Source organism: Gopherus flavomarginatus, chromosome 4 (genome assembly GCF_025201925.1).
Source record: "Gopherus flavomarginatus isolate rGopFla2 chromosome 4, rGopFla2.mat.asm, whole genome shotgun sequence".
NCBI lineage: Eukaryota > Metazoa > Chordata > Testudines > Testudinidae > Gopherus > Gopherus flavomarginatus.
In genome coordinates, this window is record NC_066620.1 from 129,154,375 (window position 1) to 129,175,324 (window position 20,950).

The window sequence follows — 20,950 nt, forward strand, 5'->3', positions numbered from 1 at the left end:
GTGCCTCCCACACACCAGCAGGCCCAGCTGATCAGTGCTTTCCCCTCTCACCTGCCGCAATCAGCTGTTTCATGGCACGCAGGAGGCTCTGGGGGGAAAAGAGGGAGGAGAAAGTAGGAAGTGTGCTTGGGGGTGGAATAGGGCAGAAAGAGGGAGGGTGGAGGTGAGGGAAGAGGTGCAGGGGTGAAGGACCCTCCAACAGATTGGAAAGTAAGTGCCTGTGGCACAGCTGTAAACCTTTTGCCAGACTTATTGACCAGTCTCTACAACATGTCACTCTGAAGTAAATGCAGTGGTGCATGTACAGCTGTTTTAGAGATAGCAAATTTTGGGTATCCCTAGTGCAGCAGTTCTCAAAGTGTGGGTTAGGACCCCAAAGTGGATCATGACCCCCCCTTTTAATGGAGTTGCCAGGCATGGCATAAGACTTAGGAGGGACTAGGCCTGAAGGCCACGCCCCACCACCCAGGTCGAAAATCGATGCCCGAAGGCTTCTGCCCTGGGCAGCGGCGCTCAGGTTACAGGCTCCCCGCCCCTCTTCCCGTCTAGGGTTGAACTCTTTGGCTTTACTACACCCGTCCTGGGGGCGGCCCCGCTTCACCCCATCCCATCCCAGGGACTGTGTTTTGGTGCCAGCCCAGCTCTCAGGGGGTGGCTCTGCTTGCCAGGGCAGGGAGCTGGACCGCAGCCCGTGTAGCGCCTTGTGCCAGCAGCTCCGTCTAGTGGGGCCCCTGCACCCCGAGGGGTGGCTGGGCCGCCGGGCGCGGAGCTCTGAGTGCAGCGGGAGCTGGTTTCCCCCGGGGCTGGAGGGTCAGACGGGGGCAGCCCGCGGGTGCTGCTTAGCCCCCTCCCGAACCCCGCAACACCCTGGAGCACGCGACAGGATTCAGCCCGAGAGTAGGCGGGTGTGGGGGGAGTGGCACTTCGCGCATGCGCCAGAGCAGAGGCTGCCCTCACTGTGGGGAGGGGGAGAGCGCACGTCGCCCGCTACCTCGCGCAGGCTGGCGGGCTGTACCACTGTGTAACGCGGAGAGTGGAGTCCCATACCCATTGCCTTTGTAACGGGGGCGCCTTCCATCGCCTCCCGCTCGGCCCGGGTGGGGAGGAGGTCTCTCTGCCCGACTTCGCGTCCAGCGCTGCAGGGCGGCGGGCGAACCGAGCGAGGGACATGGGGCGGGGGGACGCGCACCAACCTTCTCCCCCCGGCTTGGCAGCAGAGTGGGCGCGTCCCCCTTCCCCGCTGTTGATGGTCGGGTCGGTGCGTTGCTGCTGCCGCTGCCCCCGGCGTCGCGAGTTCACGCTCGCCCAGCTCCCTCCCGCCCGGCGGCCCCATGGCGTACAGTCAGGGCGGCGGCAAGAAGAAAGTCTGTTATTACTATGACGGTGAGCGGCGGGGCCGGGGGGGCGCTGGTTCCGCGTCTCGATCGCAGCCCCCCGGGAGCTCTCCCGCCTCCCCCCCCGGCGCAGGTCGCCCCGGCCCCCCACCCGCCCCGGCGCGGGGTGTCTGGTTCCAGGCACTGCGGGTGGTGGCTCCGCCGAGGGACGGCGGCTGCGGGCTGTTGGGGCCGATCGCAGCCCCCGTTATCAAGACGATGCTCTCCCCGCCTGGTGTGGCGGCTGGGGAGCCGCCCGCTGGCGGCCTCCGTGTCCCCTACGGAGAAGCGGGTGGCTGAGGGCGCTGAACCGCAGCGGCTGCCCCTTGTGTTGTGGCAGCCTCCCGGCCGGGGAAAAACACAATTGCGCGCACGGCTGTTTGTTGAATGTGTCTGCACGTCTGGGCTCGGGGTGCTCCCTTGCTCATCGATTCCGCAGACTACGTCTTGTGACTGATCTGACCAATAATACATAGCTAAGCCATGTTTGAAATGTGGGTTGCTTTGCATTGAGTTTCATGTATTTGCAGCACACCGTAAGGTGCAAACCTCTCTGTCTCCCACCCCCCAAAAATCCCTACTCTGCACAGAGCAGGAAAGTTCCCTTTGCTCGCTGATTCTTTGCTCACAGCGTTAGGCTAAAGTTACTGGTCAGATTACTTGCTTGTGGCTACATTTCTGCATAAATAAAGATGTATGGGGTAAGTTTTACTCTTGACAGTTGGGAATGGGTGGCATGGATGGGGAATTTTGGTGTTTGAGGTAGCAAAGAAAGGTGATGAGATTGTCATAATTTGAGATATGGAGAGCAGTGTCTCCAGCCTAGGTGCTGCTGTTGTGGTAGATCAGGTTGGTCAGAAATCCCAGACCTGAAGAAGAGCGCTATGTGGCACAAAGCCTCTCTTTCACCATTAAAAGTTGGTCCAACAAAAGAGATTTCCTCACCTACCTTGTCTATTCAGAAAAATGGCAGATTTGTTGGGGCCTAGTCAGGGTTTCTAACATGCTGCCAAGTCAGGCAGAGTTGTGTGGTTGCCGCCCCCTTCTCTTTGTCCTTCACTCTGCTTCTTTGTTCAGCATAAGGGGGAAAGGAGGCCCCTATTAAGGAGCATTTTGCTGAAACTGGGATCTGACTTTTCTCTAGTACAAGAGTAGGCACTGTTAGTCTTGCTCAAGGGAAGATTGCATTGATATTTGTTTATATTTGCCTGTCTTGCAATTAAAAATGTAGGTACACAGTTGTGCCAATGTATCATAAAAAAACAAAGGCTATTTGATAAATATAGGTACCGTTTCATTAGAGTCCAATACTCTGGCGTTTTAATAGTAGCATAAGAATTGTAAGTATCATTGCTTGTATCCCTACACAGCTGAAGAACAACATGGGGGAGGGGGGAGAAAAAAGCACAGGGTTAAGGAACAGTTCTGTGTTGGCAGGGTGACGAACTAGTGATCAAATTGATCACCACCACCTCAGATTTCCTTGAAGATGGATGTTCCTGTGGTCAGTTGGAGACGCAGTATTTTCCTCCATGACTGGTCAGACTCCTAATTTTTTAGCATTTTTCTGGCTCTGTCAGAGTATCTTTCCCATTGTTTACTGTGATCATCAATATACCTGGTATTCTTCTGGGTTAGAACCTTTCAGAAGACTTTATTCAATGTAGGTTTCATGTTTTAAAAAAAAAAAAGTGCCAAAGTCAATGGTTATTTTTGACTTTCTTTCCAAATGTAATAAGTCAAAACTGCACACTTAGAAAAACTAATCTCGTACCTCTGGGAAAAGTTCCTAATTCACTTACAGTTCATTCAGCATTTCTTCTAATTTCTATGCTGTGTTGTACCTACAGAGGTTTGTAAATATTCCTCCTACTGTATGTAATGGGAAAAGGGCTCACAACCTTAAATGATATAAAAGTTGTAATATGAAAATACTACAACAGATAGGGAAGTACATCTGTGGGTGGATGCAAACGTACACGTAACTGACAACATCAAACTGGAGTTCATTAAAGATTTCTTCCCAGTTCGTCGTGTCAAAGATTTTTGTATAGAAACATGGCTCCTTCATTTAAGTTTTGCTTCTAATTTTCACTTTGTTTCTCTGAAAATGTGTAGAAGTCAAGAAGTGTACACTAAAAATTAAGGTATAAAAAAAGCACTGTCATTCAATCTAGTGTGTTTTAAGATGTAATCTAGTACCTTCCCTGCTTTGTAATAATTTTAGTATGGCTACTGGCAGAGAAAAGTTACTATTTCAAATCAACATTTCACTTTGAAAATCTGCTTATTGTATGAATTGAAATTAACATTTGCCTGTCTTATCAATAGTTTTGGTACCTTTTAAGTCTCATTAGTATGGCAAAACTCAGCAATGGGAGAACTAGCTTGATTTTACTCCAGCTTACGCTTGTAACAGAGTTGTTAACTAAGTCCATGTTGCAGAATTTTTATTGCTGGTGGTGATGTATTGAGCTAGAAAGAAACCTAGTTTGACTTTTAAATTGTAGGCCAACTGCAGTGAAGGGACCATTATTTTACTTGAACTGATGCTATTTTTAGAGTAAATTCATTTTAATGCCAGCCTTCAGAATTGGCTTTAAGGATATGTTCACACTGCATTATAAACTCAAGTCTGTGGGACCTGTTCTTGTTCAGTGTTCCCAAGCCTGTGTTTAAGCATATACATTGTATTGTAAACTTGGCCTGACAGTTTCTCGACCTGGATCTCACAGCCATGCTAACGTGTCCATGCTGCCCCATGCAGATCTTCAGACTTGGTTTTGTGGGTTCAGCTGCATCCACAGTGCAAATACAGTGAGACTTGGGCTCTGACTCACTCCAGCATAGTCCTGAGTGCTTGCTGACCTGAGTCAGACTGATTTGTGTGTGGAGGGCTCAAACTTGAATCAGAGCCTGGGCATAGTGTGTGATGTAGACAATATAGTATATTAAAATGGTATTTTGTTGTTTTACAAGTGTCTCTTAGGTCCTTATTCAGGTTGACTAGAACAGTGCTTAGATACAATGAAATATTAAAGTGGTTAAGCACAGTTTTGTAGATCCATACTGTACAGTTTTCTAACAATACTGTAACTAGCACAGTTGCAGCTGATGAGTAGATTCATAGAATCCAAGGTAAGAGGGGACCATGGTGATCATGCAGTCTGACCTGCATAATCCAGGTCCTAGAACTTCCCCAAAATAATTCCTAGAGCATAGTTTAGAAAAACATCCAGTCTTGATTTAAAATTGCCAGTGATGAAGAATTTCCTGTGACCCTTGGTAAACTGTTCCAGTGGTTAATTACCCTTACTGTTAAAAATTCACATCTTATTTTCTTTTTTAATTTGTCTAGCTTCAACTTCCAGCCATTGGATCTTGTTATGCTAAAGGGCTCTTCAATCTAGTAACAATATATTTGTTCCCCATGTAGGTACCTATAGACTACAATGAAGTCACTCTTTAACCTTCTCTTTGTTAACCTAAATAAATTGAGCTCATTGAGTCTCTTACTGTAGGTATGATATGTTTTCTAGTCCTATGATTCTTTGGCTCTTCTCTGAACTCTTTCCAATTTATTAACATCCTTCCTGAAATGTACATATCAGAACTGGATGCAGTACTCCAGCAGCTGTTACACCAGTGCCATGTAGAAGAGTAAGGCCATGGCTACACTGGCGCTTTACAGCGCTGCAACTTTCACACTCAGGGGTGTGAAAAAAACACACCCCTGAGCGCTGCAAGATATAGCGCTGTAAAGCCTCCGTGTAAACAGTGCCGCAGCGCTGGGAGCGCGGCTCCCAGCGCTGCAAGCTACACCCATAGAGGATGTGGAGTACACCCATAGAGGATGTGGAGTGGCGCTGCAACCACACTCAAAACAGCGCTTTGAAGTGCAAGTGTACTGTAACCATACCCTAAAATAACCTCTTTAATCCTACTTGTGTTAGCCTTTTTGGCCACAGCATTGCACTGGGAGCGCACATTCAGCTGATTATTTCCAAAAAATTTTGAGTCACTGCTTCCCAGAATAGAGTCCCCCATCTTGTACACACTCAGGAACAAGGATTATATCCCATACTTAGATTTAGATTTACATTTAGCCATATTAAAACATACATTGTTGGCTTTCCTCCCAGTTTACCAAGCAATCCGATCACTCTGTGTCAGTGACCTGTCCTGTTTACTATTTACCACTCCCCCAATTCTTTTGTCAGCTTCAAACTTTATCAGAGATGATTTTGTTTTCTTCCAGGTCATTGATATATTGTAGGCAAACATATAACAAGTATTTTTAGATTCTTTCTTGCGTAATTTAATATGGATGTTTAAAAGGTCCCTTCTGCACTGATATTATAGAGATCTAGGCTGGAATATGTTCCATGTAGGCAAGACTAAACCCGTTTGAATTGTGGGCAGGGCACTACTGTGCTCAAATGCTGTTTAAACACAAGAACATTTGTAAAGTAAATCAGCCACAATTCAGCATGTTATATGCATATGTAAAGTATTCTAAAACTGAAAACTATTTCATACATGTTTCCAAATCCTGTGCCTAATAGTCTGGAAACTCATACATCAGCCTTCGTGCTGTGTTCCTAAAATGGTACTAGGCTGGTCTTTGATTGTAGTTGTGACTATGCTGGCAAGTTTAAGACATGCTAAGAAAAATCTTTGGACACACAACTAATAGAAAAGACTGAAGTGACCATGCAGATCCCAGGATTGGCTGACTACCTTTCCAAATATTGCACCATGAATTTATCCACTGCTTTCTAGATACATTTGTAATTACATTAGTAGAAACCATAGAATTTTCACATTGAATTGAATACGTGGGAGTAAATTATCACTTGGAAAAAACAGAATCGAAATAATTACAGTTACTTCAAGTGTAATGGATTGGAAATATGTTATGGTAATGTAGTGGCCACATTTTTATTTCAGTAGAGCAGACGTGTATTGCCTTATGTCTTGTGCATACATAACTTTTTTTATATGTAGCTTAATTTACAAAATGTGGTATACTCTTTGGCTCTGATCCTACTAGTGTAAGACTGACTTCTTAATTGTACTTGTACTGAACTGACTTGAGAAACTTTATGCTACTGCTATAGAAATGCTTACTAAAGATGCAGCCTGTTGAAGTGTTCTACAGCACTTGGCTGCTTTGTAAGCTTGCTTGTAGCTACTGAATACGCAAGCTACTTTTTTTTTTTTTAGCTTGATTTTTTTTTTATAGTTCACGATAGTAGATCCCATTGAATGGGGAACTATGGGTATTTAGTACTTACCGCAAAAGAGTTAATCTGGAAAAGCCCCCCAAACCTGTGCACACCTGTTAGTTCTTGCTAACTGTTCTTTTAAATTCAGGACCATATCTACTCCAAAGAGAGTATTGTAGTAGGCAAGTATAATATGCAGTTTAAAGTAAATACTTCAGAGTTCAGAATGTGGCATGGTAACTTTGTAAATTTGAAATATTTTAATTTCAGTTAATGCTGTGAGACAAACTGGGAGAAGCAAAAAAAAAGAAAAGTTGCTATGACATCTAGTCTCCATTGGTATTCCATTTTTATAGCATAACAGGAGGACAATGCAGGGGCAGAAAACAAACCTTATTTTTGAATTTCTATTTGATTTGTCACAGTTTTTGCTTAGAACTCCTCTTGTGCATGACAGTGTCACACTGTTAGTGCAGTTATTTGTGACTGACAACCATGTAATTGATATCTGCTGGACTTGGACGCAATTTCTCTATATGTTTCTTTGCTGAAATGCTCTTGTGACAATCTGGTAGATTTTCCCCTTTGAGCCCATTATTCCTTGTCCCAGAAATTGCTATCTTATTTTTTGTCTATTCTCTCATTTTACTGTCTCTGTAATTTTTTTCACTTACATATTTTTCTCCTCTTGATTTTTCTTACTCTCTTTCCTTCCGCTCTATAGTTTTCTCCAGCTTACCAGAGACTCACCTAACTGGCAAAAATCAGATGTGCATAATTCACCAGAGTAGTTGTGATAGAATATGTGGTCTTAGGGTAGTCATCAAGTTGTGTACATTTACAGCAGTGTATAGAGTACAGATACTTTTACGCCCAGCTATGATAGGTATAAATAGCAATAAAGATTGTGCAGCATGGCTTAGATGAGTAAAATGCCCTGCACAACTAAATGCTAAGGTGAATACCTTACACTCTCTCTACACACCTAAGCAGTGGCTCCTATTTCTACACTGCTATTTTCAGCAGCATAGTGTCCTGCTACCTGCCCCTGCTAAGAAGTTCCTTGCTGCTCTGGAGCCTTTCCACACTGCCACCCACATTTCTACAATCTTTTGCCGCCACCGGTAGCCACGCTTGTCACTTGAAATGTGTAAATGCAGCTGATTTACTGCAGGCATGAAGATACACATGTAATGCCTGTGCTCTAGATCAGTGGTTCTCAAAGCCAGTCCACTGCTTGTTCAGGGAAAGCCCCTGGCGGGTAGGGCTGGTTTGTTTACCTACTGTGTCCGCAGATTCGGCCGATTGTGGCTCCCACTGGCCGCAGTTCGCCACTCCCGGCCAATGCAGGCTGCGGGAAGGGCAGCTAGCACATCCCTCGACCCTACTGCTTCCCACAGCCCCCATTGGCCTGGAACAGTGAACTGCGGCCAGTTGGAGCGGCGATCGGCCAAACCTGTGGACATGGCAGGTAAACAAACTGGCCTGGCCCACCAGGGGCTTTTCCTGAACAAGTGATGGACCGGCTTTGAGAACCACTGCTCTAGATGCTACCGTAAATGTAGACAAGGCTTCAGGTATTTGTCCCCTTAAAGTTTCTAATGCTGTTCTTTTACCTCTAAAAGGAAAATGCCATTATATTCCTATTAGCCAAGCATGCAAACTGCTTATATTTCACATATAGGTGCTTAAACTGACTTTGTAAAATTTATAATAAAATATTTTCCTGGAAAGGAGGGCTTCCTTGCAAATTAAAGTAAAAGTTGATAAATGTGATGAATACATCTATGGAGGAAACCAGGACAAGTTTTTAAAATGAAAATTTATATACTTATCTTGACTAACTTTCATGAAGGGTGACGTGTAATTGAAAAGATGTTTCTGCTTGCCATGTTGTCGTGCATTTCTGAAATATCCCAGGTTTCTTAAACACATCCTTCTCAGAAAGACTTGCACACTGAAAATATATTTAAAAGTTGTTTCTGTAACAGAGGCTTTAAATAAAAAAAATTAGGTGGACTGAGAAGAAATACTTAATTTTACTCATTGACCTAGAATGCTGCTTTTAATTCTGTTAGCCTCTTTATCCATTAACCTTTTGAGGGGGAAAAAATCAATAATACGGTTTCTATTTCAAACACTACCCTAGTTACTAATCTCAGAAATGTTGTTTTTAAGTTGGAAGATTGGTAGGAAATGTAAACTCTTTTTATTAAGCATAAATAACATTCCAAAATGCATTTTTTAACACCTGGAGAAAATATACTATTCAAAGGCTTTATTGTGCAATAATTTGGCTCCTTAAATGCCAGACTGTATTTCTGGCCCAAAGCCTTGTGATTTAGTGGCTCAACAGTAGTTTCATAAAACTAAATGCTTACCTGCTTGGGTCTTCCACCTATACTGTCAGCAGCATATACAGGTCTGTCTCATCTTACGCTGGGGTTACGTTCTGCAGTCAGTGCGTAAAGTGAAAATCCCGTATAGTCAAAATTATATTGAGTGTAATGGTGGGCGGAATCGCCCGCACTACAGAAACAGTATTCAAATTATTTTTTTGGGGGGAGGGGGGGAAGGTTAGTTGTTTTTGCCAACTGCCTAAAGCTGAAATCGCACATGTTAAATGCACCTAAGATGCGACAGACCTGTATTGCTCTGGAGGATGCTTGCTTGATTACCAAATATGGTAACATTTGGTAAGGTGTGTTAGACAGTAACATGTTGCTGGAGTTGGCTAAAGTATCTTATAACCCAGTTAAGTTTCAGGCCTGGATATGATTGCAGTGGTGGATGATCTCTGACCAGTGGAATTTTTTTATTAATATATTGCATTGTTATTGGTAGACTTTGACACTGATTATGATGGACTGTTTAGTTGTAGGACCTAGTATAAGTGGAATGGTTTGCTTTAAGGTGATTGTATTCAATCTTCTCAGACAACCTATAGGGTTGTGATGTGCCGCTGTTTGTTTTCCCTTGGGCTCTTGCTAGTGTAATCCTCTGGTACATGGTTATGTCATCAATATGGTAGTAACACACTTAGTTCACCTAGCCATCTCAATAGCTGCTAACTTGTCTGTATGTACCTCAAGACATACTGTGGCATGTAGAGTACAGACACTGCACGCCCAGTTAGTTAATGTATAAATATCAGTTTAGACAGCAAGTACTGTGATCTCCATGCCTGAACCCTAAGGTGTATATCCTGCACGACTCTACAGGCACAAATAGTGTCTCCCATGTCTATGCTGCTATTGTAGCAGTGTAGTGTTCCTTTGCCTCCCCCTGGGCCTTTCCTTATTGTAGTGAAAGACTTCATTGAGCTGCCAAAGTCTTTCCCCGCTGCCTCTAAGCTGCTGGAGCCTTTCACTGCCATGTTTAAATATGTGTATCCTACACACCACAGCAAGTGTTGCTAAGGTTATAGTTCCCTCTTCATCAGGCCCAGAGTAGATTCCTGTTCACTTAATGTATGCCTACATTGCAATCAAAAACCCGTAGCATCGAGTCTCAGAGCTGGGGTCAACTGATTCAGGCTCATGGGACCATAAAATTGCTGTGTAGCTGTTAGACTCAGGCTGGAGCGTGGGCTCTGGGACCCTTCCCTCTTTCAAGATCTCAGATCCCGGGCGCCTGCCTAAGCCTGAACATCTACGCTGCGGTTTTATAACCCTGTAGTCAAAGCCTGTGAGCCCACGTCAGCTGACGCAGGCTGGCCATGGCCATTCTGCCAGTCTTTCACAGTAGTGTAGATGTACCCTTACAGGCTAATCCAACTCCAGCAGAAGTCGATGAGTCTTTCTGTTGATTTCAGGGTGTTGGGTTGGGTCTTCATATTAAAATATTAGGACTTGAGCAAAAACAACCTGGGTCAAGCTATATCAGAATAAAACTGAAATGATGCACTTTTTTCAGGGTAGATAAATTTGGCTCATTAAAATGCTTGTGTCTGCTCAAGTTAGTTTAATTTGAGGTTTTTACTCTGTTCATCTTCTCTCATGAACACCAAGACAGCAATGCCAGTTTGGTACTGTCATAAACAGATAGCTAAGGGTTAATGTCTCTTTTACCTGTAAAAGGATTAACAAACAGTGACCTGAAACACCTGACCAGAGGACCAATCAAGAGACAAAATACTTTCAAAACTGGGTGGAGGGAAGTTTGGATGTGAGTTCTTTGTTCTTTGTCTTGGTTCGGTGGCCCTCTTGGCTCTGAGAGTGATCTCTCTATCTCCAGGCTTTCTAATCTTCTGTTTCCAAGTTGTAAGTACAAGGATAGTAAGACAATAGGTTTATATTTTTTTTTTTTGTATTTACATGTGTGTAGTTGCTGGAAAGTTTTAAATTGTATTCTTTTTGGATAAGGCTGTTTATTCATTTTTTCTTTTAAGCAATTGACCCTGTATATTGTTACCTTGATACAGAGACCATTTTTATGTCTTTTTTCTTTCTTTTTATATAAAGCTTTCTTTTGAAGACCGGTTTGGTTCCCCCCCCCTTGTTGAGGCTCGAGGGAATTGAGTCTGTACTTAACAGGAATACAGAAGGGGGGGGAAGGGTGGAATCCCTTTGTTTAGATTCACGGAGCTTGAATCTGTATATCTCTCCAGGAACCCAGGGAGGGAACACCTGGAGGGGAGGAGGGGGAAGGGAAATGGTTTATTCCCCTTTGTTGTGAGACTCAAGGAATCTGAGTCTTGGGGTCCCCCAAGGAAGGTTTTGGGGAGACCAGAGTGAGCCAGACACTGGAATTTTCTGGCTGGTGGCAGCGATATCAGATCCAAGCTGGTAATTAAGTTTGGAGGTTTCATGCTAGCTTCTCATGTTCTGAACTCTAAGGTTCAGATCTGAGTAGGAAAGCTATGACATGAGTGGCAGCGGTGTGGAAAGATAAGAATCCAAAAGCCAGTAGTAATATTATTTTCTTTTTCTCGGCTAGAGCTTTTACGCAGAGAGAAAGGGTTTGGTTTTAAAAGGAGCCAGAGAGAATTTTTTTTCTGTTCTCTCATTGCAGTTTGGCTTGCATATTAAGCAAGGAACTATTAAGGTTGACAAAGGGTCTTTTGTTAAACTATAGCACTCCGATTGAGAGTCAGGTACCGAGCACAACACACATGCAAATAAAGTGGTTTTTCTGGTTTACTTTACATTGAAAAGATTAGCTAGAGGAAGAAAAAAAAAAGGCACTGTTGCTAGGCAAACCCCAGGAGAAAAAAGAGAGCCAGCAGTTCAAACAATAAACACCAGAGGGCACCCCAACACAAGAAAACAGGAACCATGACTTCCAAGGCAAAACTGCGTGCAGAGGGACAAATCAAAGAGGCAGACCACAGGCGAGATATGAAAAAAAACTACAAGAGATGGAGCTAAGAGAAAGAGAGGCAGCCTACAAAACAGAACAAGAAGACAGAGAGGCAGCCTACAAAAGAGAGCAAGCAGCCAAAGATGCAGACCACCAAAGACAGCTGGAACTCCAGAGGGAGACCTACTGTCAGGCCCTGGAATTAGAAAAGGCTAAGCAACAGAACACAGCCAATCCTAACAACCCTTCGCCTATTCTGGTTCCACAGCACAAGAAATTTCCCACCTACAAGGCAGGTGATGACCCTGAGGCCTTCTTAGAAAATTTTGAACGAGCCTGTCTTGGGTACAGCATCCCTGAAGACCAGTACATGGTGGAGCTGAGGTCACAGCTGAGTGGACTCTTAGCAGAGGTGGCGGCTGAAATGCCAAAGGACAGAATGAACGATTATAAACTTTTTCAAACCAAGGCCAGATTCAGAATAGGGATAACCCCGGATCATGCCCGTTGGCGTTTCAGAACCCAAAAGTGGAAACCAGATGTGTCATTTCCCAGACACGCCTACTACGTTGAGAAAAATTATGAGGCCTGGATATCAGGAACCAATGTTAAATCCTTGGACGAACTGCACCTCCTAATACAAATGGAGCAGTTCTTGGATGGTGTTCCTGAGGACATAACACGGTACATACAAGATGGAAAACCCAAAAATCTTAACGAGGCGAGGGAGATTGGAGCCAAATGGATGGAAGTGGCAGAAAGCAAGAAAGCTACTGTCAAGGGGAATGAATACCTCAGGGGGCACACCGACAATAAACCCTACAACTGAGGGCAACCTAAGACCCCTCCTACAACCCAAAGAAAGCCACAGACACCCTATTCTTCCACCTCACCAGTCTCCAGTAACCCACCTCGACCCAGTGACCAGTCAGCTGGAAGATGCTTTAAGTGTAATGAACTGGGACATATAAAGGCCAACTGCCCAAAGAACCCCAACCGGGTGCAAGTCATTACACCACCATCACCCAAAAGATCCCCAGGCCCAGATGCCTCTCAAATACCCTTGGAGCAAAGGGAAATTTTGAGAGTGGGCGGAAAGAAGGTTACTGCGTGAAGAGACACGGGGGCACAAGTGTCAGCTATCCACTAATCCTTCGTCAATCCCAAATTCATCAACCCAGAGGCCCAAGTGACAATTTACCCCTTCATGTCACAATCTGTAGACTTGCCTACAGCTGAACTGCCTGTCCAGTACAAAGGCTGGTCAGGAATGTGGACTTTTGCAGTCTATGACAATTATTCCATCCCCATGCTACTGGGGGAAGATTTGTCCAACCAGGTGAAGCGGGCCAAGAGAGTGGGAATGGTTACACGCAGCCAAACCAGGCAAGCTTCCAGACCCATTCCTGTTCCTGAGCCGTCCACAGGAAACCCATCTGTGCTACCAGAGACCCAGACAGAGGTAGTGGACCCAGATTCCCTGCCAACAACGGAAACAGCCACAGCACCTCCAGTCCCAGGCCCGGAACTGGAACAGCCCCCAAAACCAGCACCAGCAATCGCAACCACATCTTCAGCCTCACCGCCAGAAGACGCCAGCGAGCCAGAACTGGCAGAAGCAACAGACAACCATACTGAAGAGGCTCAGCCAGAGCCTGAAATACCCCCAGACCCACTGGAGAGCGGTTCACCAGCAACGGAAACAACCCTCTCACCTACATCGCTTCCAGAGGGACCAAGCCCAAGTCCACAGTCTGAGGAAGAACTGGTGTCCCCAGCCTCAAGGGAACAGTTCCGGACTGAGCAGGAAGCAGATGACAGCCTTCAAAAAGCTTGGGCGGTGGCACGGAGCACCCCACCGCCTCTCAGCTCTGCTCACTAATCCCGTTTTGTGATAACCAAGGACTTTTATACAAGGAAATTCTTTCTGGTGGACACCGGAAAGAATGGCAGCCGCAAAAACAGTTGGTGGTTCCAACAAAGTACCGGGGAAAGCTCTTAAGCTTAGCCCATGGTCATCCCAGTGGCCATGCTGGGGTGAACAGAACCAAAGACAGACTGGGGAAGTCCTTCCACTGGGAGGGGATGGGCAAGGACGTTGCCAAGTATGTCCGGTCTTGTGAGGTATGCCAAAGGGTGTGAAAGCCCCAAGACCAGGTCAAGGCCCCTCTCCAGCCACTCCCCATAATTGAGGTCCCATTTCAGCGAGTAGCTGTGGATATTCTGAGTCCTTTCCCAAAAAAGACACCCAGAGGGAAGCAGTACGTACTGACTTTTGTGGACTTTGCTACCCGATGGCCGGAAGCAGTAGCTCTAGGCAACACCAGGGCTAAAGCTGTGTGCCAGGCCCTAACAGACATTTTTGCTAGGGTAGGTTGGCCCTCCGACATCCTTACAGATTCAGGATCTAATTTCCTGGCAGGGACCATGAAAACTGTGGGAAACTCATGGGGTGAATCACTTGGTTGCCACCCCGTACCACTATCAAACCAATGGCCTGGTTGAAAGGTTTAATGGAACTTTGGGGGCCATGATATGTAAATTCGTCAACGAACACTCCAATAATTGGGACCTAGTGTTGCAGCAGTTGCTTTTTGCCTACAGGACTGTACCACATCCCAGTTTAGGGTTTTCACCATTTGAACTTGTGTTTGGCCATGAGGTTAAGGGGCCATTACAGTTGGTGACGCAGCAATGGGAGGGGTTTACGCCTTCTCCAGGAACGAACTTTCTGGACTTTGTAAGCAACCTACAAAGCACCTAAAAAATGCTCAGGAAGAGCAAAAGGACTGGTATGACAAACATACCAGAGAACGTTCCTTCAAGGTTATGGTCTTGAAGGCGCAACAGGCCCATAAGATGGAAGCATCATGGGAAGGGCCATTCACGGTCCAAGAGCGCCTCGGAGCCGTTAACTACCTCATAGCATTTCTCAATTCCTCTCTAAAACCCAGAGTGTACCATGTTAATTCTCTCAAGCCTTTCTATTCCAGAGACTTACAGGTTTGTCAGTTTACAGTCCAGGGAGATGATGCTGAGCGGCCTGAAGGTGTCTACTACGAAGGGAAAAAAGACGGTGGCGTGGAAGAGGTGAACCTCTCCACAACCCTGGAACGTCGGCAGCGGCGACAAATCAAGGAGCTGTGCACTAGCTTCTCCCCATTGTTCTCAGCCACCCCAGGACGGACTGAACGGGCATACCACTCCATTGACACAGGTAATGCTCACCCAATTAGAACCCCACCCTACCGGGTGTCTCCTCACGCCCAAGCTGCTATAGAACGGGAGATCCAGAACATGCTACAGATGGGTATAATCCGCTCATCTACCAGTGCATGGGCATCTCCAGTGGTTCTGGTACCCAAACCAGATAGGGAAATACACTTTTGCATGGACTACCGTAAGCTGAATGTGGTAACTCGTCCGGACAACTATCCAATGCCACGCACCGATGAGCTATTGGAGAAGTTGGGACATGCCCAGTTCATCTCTACAATAGACTTAACCAAGGGGTACTGACAAGTACCGCTAGATGAACCTGCCAAGGAAAGGTCAGCATTCGTCACCCATGCGGGGGTGTATGAATTTAATGTCCTTCCTTTCGGGCTGCGAAATGCACCCGCCACCTTCCAGAGGCTGGTAGATGGTCTACTAGCAGGACTGGGAGAATATGCAGTTGCCTACCTCGATGATGTGGCCATTTTTTCAGACTCCTGGCCCGAACACCTACTACACCTGGAAACGGTCTTTGAGCGCATCAGGCAGGCCAGACTAACTGTTAAGGCCAAAAAGTGTCAAATAGGCCAAAACAGAGTGACTTACCTGGGACACCAGGTGGGTCGAGGAACCATAAACCCCCTACTGACCAAGGTGGATGGTATCGAAAAGTGGCCTGTCCCAAAGTCAAAGAAACAGGTTCAGTCCTTCTTAGGCTTGGCCGGGTATTACAGGTGATTTGTACCACACTACAGCCAAATCGCTGCCCCACTGACCGACCTGACCAAAAAGACCCAGCCAAATGCAGTTAAGTGGACTGATGAGTGTCAAGAGGCCTTTACCCAACTTAAGGCGATGCTCATATCTGACCCGGTGCTAAGGGCCCCGGACTTTGACAAGCCATTCCTAGTAACCACGGATGCATCTGAGCGTGGTATAGGAGCAATTCTCATGCAGGAAGCAACGGATCACAACTTCCATCCTGTCGTGTTTCTCAGCAAGAAACTGTCTGAGAGGGAAAGTCACTGGTCAGTCAGTGAAAAGGAATTCTATTCCATTGTGTACGCCCTGGAAAAGCTACGCCCATGTGTTTGGGGACGGTGGTTCCAGCTACAAACTGACCTTGCTGCGCTAAAGTGGCTTTATACTGCCAAGGGGAACAACAAGAAACTTCTTCGTTGGAGTTTAGCTCTCCAAGATTTTGATTTTGAAATTCAGCACATTTCAGGGGCTTCTAACAAAGTAGCTGATGCACTCTCCCGTGAGAGTTTCCCAGAATACACTGGTTAAAAAATTGTCCTTCATAGCTAAAAGTCTGTTAGTTATATACTTAGTGGTATATGTAAAGGTGCATGTGTTGTATTTAATCTGTTTATTTTAAAGTTCTAGGAAGAAATCGCCGACAGTGAGGTTCTCCACTGTCTGCAATTTGGGGGGCATGTCATAAACAGATAGCTAAGGGTTAATGTTTCTTTCACCTATAAAAGGTTTAACAAACAGTGACCTGAAACACCTGACCAGAGGACCAATCAGGAGACAAAATACTTTCAAAACTGGGTGGAGGGAAGTTTGGGTGTGAGTTCTTTGTTCTTTGTCTTGGTTCGGTAGCCCTCTCGGCTCTGAGAGTGATCTCTCTATCTCTAGGCTTTCTAATCTTCTGTTTCCAAGTTGTAAGTACAAGGATAGTAAGACAATAGGTTTATATTTTTTTTTGTATTTACATGTGTGTAGTTGCTGGAATGTTTTAAATTGTATTCTTTTTGGATAAGGCTGTTTATTCATTTTTTCTTTTAAGCAATTGACCCTGTAAATTGTCACCTTGATACAGAGACCATTTTTATGTCTTTTTTCTTTCTTTTTATATAAAGCTTTCTTTTGAAGACCGGTTTGGTTCCCCCCCCCTTGTTGAGGCTCGAGGGAATTGAGTCTGTACTTAACAGGAATACAGAAGGGGGGGAGAAGGGTGGAATCCCTTTGTTTAGATTCATGGAGCTTGAATCTGTATATCTCTCCAGGAACCCAGGGAGGGAACACCTGGAGGGGAGGAGGGGGAAGGGAAATGGTTTATTCCCCTTTGTTGTGAGACTCAAGGAATCTGAGTCTTGGGGTTCCCCAGGGAAGGTTTTGGGGAGACCAGAGTGAGCCAGAAACTGGAATTTTCTGGCTGGTGGCAGCAATATCAGATTCAAGCTAGTAATTAAGTTTGGAGGTTTCATGCTAGCTTCTCATGTTCTGAACTCTAAGGTTCAGATCTGAGTAGGAAAGTTATGACAGGTACAATTTCCTGAAAATGATTCCTAACAGTAATACTGACCTAGCCACAATGATATCTGAGTTTGTCACTTTCAGCTATGGGGGTGTTCTTTACCTGGGGGCTGGCTGGGAGCCATTGGAGAACTGACCTGGCGCAGAATATGTGTGCCTCCTCCTCAGTGGAATAGTCTGAGCTGGTTATTTTGGCACTCCATAGTTGCAGTGGCTCTTCTCTTTGATAAAAATTCGAAGTCTTGGCTGTCATCTTGTAAGCAATATATGGATTATAATGCAGTTATGTCAAAGATTATAGTTTTCTCTATGCCTTGCCATGGTCTCTAGTCTGCAAGTGCACAAATTTTTTTTTAGTAATTGACAATCTGGTGCCATTGGAAGCAAGCCATTCTCCACTGTGGATTGTTATTGCTTTTGCAGTTGCTTGCACTGGTTACTTTAAGGTTCACAACTGGCAACAGTTGCACAAGAGACAAGCTAGCCTTTTTTCAGGTTAAGAGTAAATAGTTTTCCACCCAGTTTTCACCTACTCCTGCCAAAAAAAATGCCTGTGGATCCATCAAATAGGTTTCTTGTCCCTGATAATGAAGTAGCATACCTTTTTTGTGCTAAATGCCAAAATAGAACTAAAAATACACATAATAGAGTGCCTACTATAACCATTAAATTTGAATTTTCATTAGTCAGTGGTCTTAAAATGGTTGAGGGAGTCGATGGTCCACAGTACAGAAAGTTTTGAGAAGGGAAACAGGTCCATGGGGTTCTTTCTTACTAAGTGTCCTGTGAAATATGAAAGTGGGAAAATTATTGATCTTAACTTCTGTCCAGTGTTAGTCTGATATGCAGTAAAAACTAAAGCGGTGACCTTCATATAAGAGAATTATCTATCTAGATCCTAAAGAACTAAAGAAATTATCTAACTTTTCTTTGTCCATTAAACTTGTTGAATAAAAACCCTATTAAATTTATGTAATGCCCTAGTTACCTGAGTAGCAGTAGTATGCTTATCAGATGCTCCCCGGGTTATGCAAACCCCACTTACGGAAATCTGGACTTATGGAAAGAGTTCTGTAAGTTCCATAAGCTGCTTTTTGTGTGTGTGTGTGTGTGTGTAATTGTCGGAGATATGTTCCTGACTTACGCAAAATTTGACTTACGCAAGGCGTTCTGGAACGGAACACTTGCGTAAATTGGGGAGCTTCTGTATTGTCAAAAGCTGATCTGTTCTGTGTATTGAAACAAAGGAAGGTGGTAACATAAAGGGAATCATATCCAGTGAGTGAGCTGCTCGCATGCTAATATTAAGGTGAAAGTTCGTACAGCTGAGAAGTCCAAAAGAAGCTTGATTCTGAAGGTGAAATGACGTGTTAATTAGAGAGAATAAAAAGATTAATTTTACTTTTTTAAAGAAATAAGCATCTGAAAAAATGAGCAATATGCAGGGGAATGTTTCTGAATGAAACAAACCATATGTAAAATATTCATCCTAATGGGCACTTTGTGACACTTTTTTTCCCCTCAAATACCTCTGTCTCATGTCTTTTCAGGAATGATTTTTAGGATGCACTCTGAAACTTGTAATTGGCACCCCAAAGCTATTCACTTAAGGTTGTCTTAAATATTTGACAAGGAGCTCCCTAGACATTAGGACTGAATAAATTAAATCAAAACTAGTTTCTAACATTTGCTCTATCTTCTGTCACTGAGAATCAAAAGCCTGAAAAATAAAATGGAATCCAAGGTTATAGGCATAACATTTATTTTACACAATGGACAAGGCAAAAATATTATAGAAAACATGAAACAAAAATAGGTGATACAGAAAATTCATTATGCAGAACTATTGGGTTTATTACCTTATGATAGCAAGGTTACAAAGAAAAGAAAACAACTTTAACAAAGCTTAAATTTGGAGTTCTCAGGAACTGCAAGTCATCTGGCAATTAAAAAGGTGCCTTTTAGATCCAACTCGTTTCCTGTTTCAGACATTAACTGACTGTATATATCTCTCTAATTCAAGCAGCAAGTTCATGTAAAATGTTCTTGCCTGTTTGGCTTAGCTGAGTTACAGTAATTGATCACAAGATAATAGGAAGACTAAATCACCAGTGGAGTCCACTTCTTAGTCCTCTTCAAAGTTTCCTGTCTCCCATTATCTTATTACTCCGTTTGGGCCTGTTAGTTTCTTCCCATTCTGTTTCAGTCCACAGCTGTAGCCACCTTCCTTCCCCACACACCTCTTTCACATGAGGGTTCCTGGTTCTGGCTTCTTTTCTCCCTCTGCTTCTGAAGTAGTCACCTTGGTTCTTTGTAGGATGACCAGATGTCCCGATAAAATTGGGACTGTCCTGATATTCAGTTGTTTGTACTGCGTCCTGACAGATGTATGGTCGGGACACCTTTTGTCCCTTTGTCCCGATATGTTGGCTTGGGGCATTTTTATTTATTTATTTATTTATTTTATTTATTGCTTCAGCTCTGCCTCCCCCCACCCCATCTGTCCCGATATTTCGTTCTTGTCATCTGGTCACTCTAGTTCTTTGTGGGGTGGATTGATTTAAATCACCAAGTAGAAATCCTAGATTTAAGTAATTGATTTTAATCAACTTTTCCATTTGTATTTCAGAATTGTCTAAACAAATGTATGTTCTTATTGATTGGTGTGACCGTTAAAACAAGTTCATTTACAGCTAAATAGAGCCTTTACGCTAGATTTGGTACATCTTTTTGCTACCCAGGAAGGTACACTACAGCAATATACATTTATTTTAGCAATTATATATCTTTAATATTTTCAGTTTCATATGAATTGTACATTTTAGTATGTTAGAAAATGCTAAATGATGTATTGCTTGTTTATGAAATAATTAACTTTTTGCTCATAATTTGTGTCAAGCTGCATTGGGATGGTAAAAAACATAAAAATTTTGTTGTTAAACAAAACAAGCCCTTAATACAGTACATGGCCTATTATGCCATATTTATAAAGCTTGAGCTTAAAAGTTAGTTTCCCCTGATTCTTTCTTTATATATAAAAGCAGCCTTTAACTCAAAAGTTTTTGATAGGCTTGTGGATTCAGTATATTAATTTTTTTATTTAGATGTTTTAAGAGATTATATGATAAAGCCTTAACATATTTTGTATTAAATTTAAGCAGGCTTATTATTAAAAGAAAAACTTAAAATAATTTAAACAGAATAAAAAATGTCCCATTCTCCCCCCCCCCCCCCCCCCCAAAAAAAAATAAAATCTTATTTTTATCTGCCTGGTTGCCTTTGACTGCCTGCAGTGGCCGGTTCTGTGAGGATTCCTCTGGCTGCTGGCCTTGGCAGTATTGGTGGTAGTCTCTTTTGACAGCACCAGTAGCTACTAGATAGGCATCTATGGTGGCAACTATCTGGAGTGGTAGTGGGTGTCTCAGGTCGCAGCTGCTTCTGGTGGGTTTCCTTGGTAGTTGCTTTGGGAGTGGCGGCTTCTGGGAGGAGGCAGAACTTTTAACAGTGCCCCGATAAAGCTCCATGTCCATCTTTTCTGGCGCCCCTGGTGGACCCAGTAACATCATG

General features: G+C 44.1%; 1 protein-coding gene across 1 annotated transcript in view; it reads left to right on the forward strand.

Moving 5' to 3' along the window:
- The first annotated feature begins 1,237 nt into the window (after positions 1 to 1,237).
- The window catches only part of HDAC2 (histone deacetylase 2), a 55,991-nt gene continuing 36,278 nt past the window's right edge, over positions 1,238 to 20,950 (forward strand). The window contains exon 1 of the mRNA XM_050949731.1: positions 1,238 to 1,383. Within this exon, the coding sequence (XP_050805688.1) occupies positions 1,332 to 1,383 (52 nt within the window). The 5' untranslated portion in view covers positions 1,238 to 1,331. The remainder of the gene's footprint in view (positions 1,384 to 20,950) is intronic.